Genomic DNA, 7,413 nt, shown 5'->3' with positions numbered 1-7,413 from the left:
GATGCGCAGTTAGGTTTTTGTTCGGGTTTTTGTTATATGTCAAATAAATCTTATTATGATCAATTACCCTCATATGTTTTCACGCGTTAATGCATATAAAGAGGTATGTTTTCACTATTACAAGGATGGTTTAGTCCAAAAAGTATTTATTAACCTACAATAAGTCAATTGAGAGTAAATATCAATTTTCATTCAGTTCTTTTTGTTAATGTTAAGAAATTCAATAAATTTTGATGGATTTTTTGTTAAATGAAAACAAATCTCATGGGTGTTAAATGAAAATTTTCAAATCACAAGAAATCTAAGTGTAATTTGTACCAAACCTCGAGGGGGAGTGCAATTATCCTAATACTTTATATACGTTGTAACTGAAATATTAAAATTTGACGCACAAAAACTTAGCGTGATTATTTTAATTTGTTGTTGATTTTATATTTTTGGTAGAACAGAAAATAAACGGATATCTAATTCTTTAGCCTATATGTTAGAAGCCCATTAAGTCCTTAAACTATTATCAAATGGGCGTAGGCCCATTTCAACAAGATAAAAGGCCCAATTTGTCCATTTCTCCAAGAAATTTCATCACCTATTTTAGGGAACTATTGTTGAACCATTCTTATCATATTTTGCCTCTATCCTTAGTTTTATTTATTTATTTTGGGAATAAATTAATACTTAACATAAATTTTGAAAAATTATATTTAATATTTCTGGTGTTTGTTTTTATCTAATAAATAAATCCTTTATTAGTCAAAACTCATCGAATCTGCAGATATTAGTAAAAGAAATTGAATAAAAAATTATATTTATCCCGATTGATTTTATGATTGACTTATTGCAAATCAAATAAATTTTTTTATCACCAAATTATCCGTGTATATTTTCACGTCTTAATAAATCCTACACATAATATTTTATTTGATGAAAATGATGATGGATGTAACCTTAAAGTCCAGTAGTACTACATATGCATAAAGTCAAGTAAGGCGTTTGTAGCATGTAATTAGAGTTAATTCTAAACTTTTGAGGTTGTTAATTGCTCATTTCTATTATAAGAAAATGGGTAAACTCTTCTAGAATTTGATATAATTATAAATATCTTTTTATTATTTAAAAAATTATAAATACCTATTTAAATAAAAAATAATTATATAATCCCTAGATGGTGATGTGGGCATTATTACTTTACCTTAGCTAAAATTTAAAAAAACAATTGAAAAAACTTTAAAAAAATATTTAGGAGGGATAAAATAAATAATCCACATGGAGTATTAGTCCATAAAATTTAAAAAAAATAAGAAACATATAAGATTATATAATATATAATCCAAAAGGACATTTTAGTCGGTTCATTATAAAAATTAGATGAAAACCTAATAGAGGCTAATAGAATAGACTTGTTGTTTGTCGAACTTTAAAATCATAACAGTATTTATAATTTTTCAAATAACAAAAAAATATTTATAATTATATTGAATTTTAAAAAATATAACTATAATACCAAATAATAATAATCCCATGCCATTAAAACCCCGGCTCAACTTTATAGACGGGATTCTAAACTTACTGAAATTGTTGATTCGAACCCAATCAAATATACAAACATTTCACATGTTTCAAAATTAATCAGTTATTAACGATTGATATTATAAAATTATTAATTGATGACAATGTTAAATTTATTGTTAGTTAAAATAAAGATATTAATATTAAAAAAATCTCTTTTTTGATAGCTTAAATTTTGAGATGGTATGTCAAAGGTAAATAATCCTGCACGTAAAGCAGGTTTATCAACGGTTGATGACGTTTTTAATTGTTTCACTCAAAAAAGAAAAGAAATTATCTTTTTCTAAGAAAAAAAATTATAGAAAATTAGAATCAAATCGTATATATGCTCAATTAACCTTCCAACTCCATTACAAAGAAAAGTAAAAGCAAAAAGTTGTCGTTTGTGGTAATAATGAGATTATTAGTAAAACATGATCGATAAATATTTGAAGGAAAAGTCGTTTTTCTGTTTCTTGAGATGCTTAAAAATATGAGGAATAATTACATCTATAGTACTTCCTTATTTATGGTCTATTTATATAAACGACTCCTATTTTCTAAAACAATACATATATACTCACTAAAAATATCAATATTATTTATACAGATCATCCCTACTTTTAGATACCCCCAAAAGACGTCAACATCATTGCAGAAACTAACCCTACTTTTTTACTGTAAGGGGTAATTTTTGTAATTATACGAAAGACATGGATAATTTGTGTAAATAGACTTATAGATAAGGAAATATAAATGTAATTATCCCAAAATACTATTGATCTCAGCATACTTCAATAAAATTATCTTAAGCATATGATCCGTTAAACGAACACGTTATCTGTGAAGAATATGCAAGACCTCGAGGTCGCTATCTCACCAGGTCATCACTATCTCACCAAGTCAATACTATCTCACCATGTCATCGCCATCTCATCAGACCATCACTTGCGACCTTATAATCTGGTTTTTTGTCCTTTTCTGTACAGTTTAGCTATTTTGTCCTAGTTTGTAATTTGTTGGGATTTTCGGTTATTTCATAGATTTGGTAAGTTAGCAATCGGTTAGTTAGATTCCTTCTTGTAGTATTTATACAAGTTTCTCATTGTATTTTCTTGATGATGAATGATTATTAATCTTTCACCATACTATTTTTAAGAATGGAGATGTTATCTTCTCCCTTGAACTTGAGATTTCTACATTATCATTGTTAGATAGAATAATCATTTAATACTAATATGTTAACACGTCCTGCTCACATGCAAACTCTTGAAATCTTTTTTTTCTATAAATGGATGATAATAAGATTCAAACACAACACCTCTTATTTGACCTTTGTTCCGATACCATATTAAACAACCACCTTATTTAAAAATTTAAATTTATTAAAAAATAAAATTATTTAATACTAATATCTTAACACGATCACATATGCGTACATAATATGTCAAATATGAAAAATCAAATAATCATAAAAAAAAACATAAAATTATATGAACACTTTAGGGAGTCCAAAAGCATGGGTGAGAAACATAGAAGGGAAACCTCATTTTAAAATATTAATTACTACCTAATTACATCCCCAAAGGTGACTACATTCACTTAATTATGTGGTAGCTAGGAGGAAAATGTGATTTGGCCGAATAATTATTAATTAATTATTAAGTTCAACATAAAGCAACATTTATCTAACAAACGAGAATTGGGACTTTGATTTGAATTGAAGGTACACCAAATTATATTTCTAGGACTTGGCGTTTTGCTAAGGCCATTAGAAACTAATTAAACACGGGTCAATTATTTGTTAATCTGTTGTGACGTGCATAATTATTTCAAATAAGACTGTCGTTTTATCTTAATTATTTCAAATAAGACGTGCATAATTAAATATTCTTTTACTATGTAAGTCTCACTACAAAATAAAGATGAGATTAATAATTTCATTAACTATATATGTAGTGACAAAACTTTTATTTTATCATAGTAGTGGGTTTTGTGATTTTAACTGATTACTCTGTAAAGAGTTGTTTTTTATTAGCAAGAATTAATGAATAAATAATATATATTTTTTTCTTTATAATATATTTTAAAATATAAAAAACTATTTATTATATACACATAGAGATCGCGTGCCATACACGATGACTAGTTTTTTATATTGATATAAATATCTAAGTAGGGATATAATTATTATATTTAAAAAATTGATGCCCAATAATATTCACGCTAGTGTGTTTATATATATATATTATGTATATATATAGATATTAGAATATATAAGGTAACTCAATTGGCCACCTTACCAACTTCTGTCAAGCAATCAAACTATGGAACTTTCGGAAAGTTCCTTGAAGAATTCTAAAGCCAAAATCCTCCACAATTAATATTTAATACCCATTAAATGCATACATATATATAAAAATAAATTTAAACTGAATCCAAATTGAAAATATATGTGCACGAAACAAATCTAGCAGAGGGTGGACGCCTGGCCCCCAGTTATTATATATATATATATATATAGGACATAGAGCATATCTACGTGATTAGGTAGTGCAAGTGGTTTTTTTAAATTCCTAATTAATAATTAATATGGATAGTTAGCTTGTGTGATTAGTTTAATTAACTCTACGAAAGTGATATATATGATACAAGTGGATTATAGTATTTGTTGCTACTTTAAGAAAGCTGTGTGTGTGTATATTTTTAGAGATGGATGTTAGGGTCGAAAAATATATTTCTTTATATAGAAACGATTTAAATATTTTATCATTTGTACGTAAAGTACTGTTCCAAAACTACTTAACTGTAATTCGAATCAGATCATCCATCTTATGTAAGAAGAATTAATAATTTTTAAAAAGATTAATCGGCCATGATAATTGATTAACCCTAACTTTGATAATTAAGCAATGATCGGTTGTAATTAAGAATATCGCAATTCTTACAATAGTTTTAAGGGGAGAAAAAATACAATTTTAGTAATGTAACTTAATTATGAAGAAATGATATTTTTTGTTCTGTAAAAATTGATTTGACAATTTAAATTTTTTTGATCATTTTAATCTTTTTTCTAACTAATTGGACCGAAAACATTGCATGTGACTTACACATGACTCCATTAAATTATAGTTTTAGTCCTAAAAACTTAGTAGGAGGTGGCATTTTTGGTCCTGTACGAATTTATTTACAGAAGTAAAAATACAAATTAATTAGGTCATGTGCAAGTTATATATAATTTTTTGATTAAATTAACCAAAAAATAATTAAAATTTTACAATTACAAGAATAAATTATGAAAAACAATTTGTGCAAAATTAAAAATACCATCACTGCTAAATTGTAGGACTGTAATTGCATTTTCCTCTAATTTGAATATTTATCTAAAACCTAATCCTAGGCATGCCAGCTTTTGTCTTGTTTGTATAGGCATTTACTTTTTTCTTCCCTTGGGACAATATCTCAATAATTGTACGTTTCATATATTATTAATTACAAAGAATGAAGTAATATGATGATGTATCATGATTCTTGTTCTTTTCTCTTGATAGTGCGACTTTTTTATTACCATACAACTAATCTACAGTTGCGTCGGTTTGTTTCTTGCACCCATCCTTTTGTAATGAATCGTGACCTTTTTATTTCACAAATTTAAATAACTACCTATTTTTTAGGTAATAAAATATTTTTTCGAAATAAACAATGTAGGAGAGAAATATAATCCAATAGTAAAGAATTCTCGCACAAAATCAGCTCCATATTGTATTCTGTGTTACATGTCGTTTACATATATACATGTTACTTGTATAAAATGTATACCACGTATATAAAAAATACAGACTAAAACGATTTTTTGATTTTTTTTCATAACACGGGTTTATAATATATATATTTTGTAATAAAACAAGACTAGTGAAAAAAAAAAGGAGGAATTTGAAGAAAAATTCAAATCCTATACACTAATTAATTAACACCACGGCTTGATGAAGAAACCAAAGAAATGACAGAGGAAGAAAGAGGAATTTCACCAAAGACTAGGATTTGCACTAGAACTACTTAAGAGCTGTTCCAAGTAATCAGCGCCTAAGTCCTCAAACACCACCACATTCTCCACCTTCACTTCCCTCGCTTTCCCTTTCCTCCCGCCGCCGCCGCCTCTTCGCCGCCGCATGGAGTGCTTTCTCTTCAACGCCATCACCGGCGAACCCCCTTCCTCCTCTATGCAACACCTCATCTCCCGCAAAGATTCCCGCACCCTCTCCGCTGGGAAGTTGAGGATCGCCGCAGGTCCACGCATGGCAAAAGCGGCTTGGTCATAAGCCATCGCCGCCGCTTCCGCGGTGTCGAACGTCCCCAGCCAGACCCTTACCCCGTTTCTCGTGGAATCCCTTATCTCCGCCGCGAACTTCCCCCACGGCCGCTTCCTGACGCCCCGAAACGACTTTTCCTTGGTGGGCTTCACGGCTGGATCTCCCTCCGCCGACGAGGAGTTCACTTCTTCGGTATGGTTGTGGTGATCGGAGGAGTTGGATTCCGAGGGTTCTTGGGGTGCTTCTGACAGAACGCCGAACAGCATCATTTCTTGGGAATCATTTTCATTGAAAGGAAGAGAATTTATGAAAACTTCTGAATCCCATTCCCATAAAGGGATCGATGATTCCGATGAATTGAAAGAGGAATTATCAGAGGAGAACTCATTGCTCGTAGAGTGAAAAACAGAGGAATATGAATCCATTTCAATCTATCTTTCTATCTTTCTTGCTGGAAATTTTGGTATATATATGTTTTTTTTCTTACAAGTATTTCTACTTCTAGTAATCCATTGCGGGGAGCAAATGCCCGAGCAAAGGTACAATATATATATACACAACTAATGAAGAGGGTTGGAAGGGTCTAAACATGATTTAGAAACGAGGGTGAAAAATTGAATATTAAAAAGATAAGGGCAAAAACGGAAAATAAAAAAAGATTGGATTTTGGCAAGGATGTTCATAATGTTTTCATGTTACAAGTGGGACTAATATTACACGTGGGTCAAAGGCTGTCCAGGCGGCCTGCTCATGACGTCATACTCGATAGGATATCAGAGCTCAGCTTTCTTGGCTTCTTTGTCCAATTATCTTGCTCTCTTTCCATACTCTCACTAATTTAATAAGCTTGATTATTTTCATTCACACTCTCACTAATTTGGTTTTAATATTGTTGAAATTAGGGTTTCTGCGTTTGTTTAATCATCGGTTTTTGGTTCACTTGCAAGACATCGAAGACATCTTAATTTCTTGCATTCTTGAGCTGTAATGGAGAGAATTTACCAAATTATTGACATTTCATTCCGAAGAGTCGTGTGGACCAAGTTTAGAAGAACATTAATTTGGGGGCACAAGACATGCGGAAAAGTCAAAGGTCCGGACTTCTTTTTATTTGGTTTAGATTTTGTTTCATTGAGTAAATTTTAATTCGAATTAGGTTCAATTACATTTTTGAAAAAGTTACTTGACATGTGAATTATTATAAATAAGATTGATATATAATTTTATCAAGAGTGATAGATTATTTAGCTAATATAGAAGTTCTTGTCAGATAATGTGATTGGCGTGGGCGAATTTCCATATTTGAGAGGTTTCCAAGAAGATTTCTCTAGGGATATATATATTATTTTATAGTGCATTTAAATTTTACTTACTATTAAAATTGAAGGAACACTGAAAGTGGATTTTATTTTAATAGAAATGATAATTACATTATCAAATAATTGTCTTAATAAACTCAACAATGGAGCAATTTATCGGTTCCACTAATAATATATTTATAATAAAGAATCATCAAATAAATTACATTAAATTAATATAAAATGAGATAAATATTCAA

At 29.6% G+C, this 7,413-nt stretch overlaps 1 protein-coding gene across 1 annotated transcript; it reads right to left on the bottom strand.

Annotated features, from left to right (window-relative positions):
- Nucleotides 5,282-6,385, bottom strand: LOC105171710 (ethylene-responsive transcription factor 1B). Its single transcript, XM_011092912.2, has one exon. It carries the CDS (start codon nucleotides 6,278-6,280, stop codon nucleotides 5,570-5,572), a length of 711 nt encoding a protein of 236 aa, XP_011091214.1. The 5' UTR covers nucleotides 6,281-6,385; the 3' UTR covers nucleotides 5,282-5,569.

Source organism: Sesamum indicum, linkage group LG10 (genome assembly GCF_000512975.1).
Source record: "Sesamum indicum cultivar Zhongzhi No. 13 linkage group LG10, S_indicum_v1.0, whole genome shotgun sequence".
In the NCBI taxonomy this organism is placed as follows: domain Eukaryota; kingdom Viridiplantae; phylum Streptophyta; class Magnoliopsida; order Lamiales; family Pedaliaceae; genus Sesamum; species Sesamum indicum.
The sequence above is the reverse complement of the archived record's forward strand: the minus strand, read 5'-3'. Positions and strand labels throughout refer to the sequence as shown.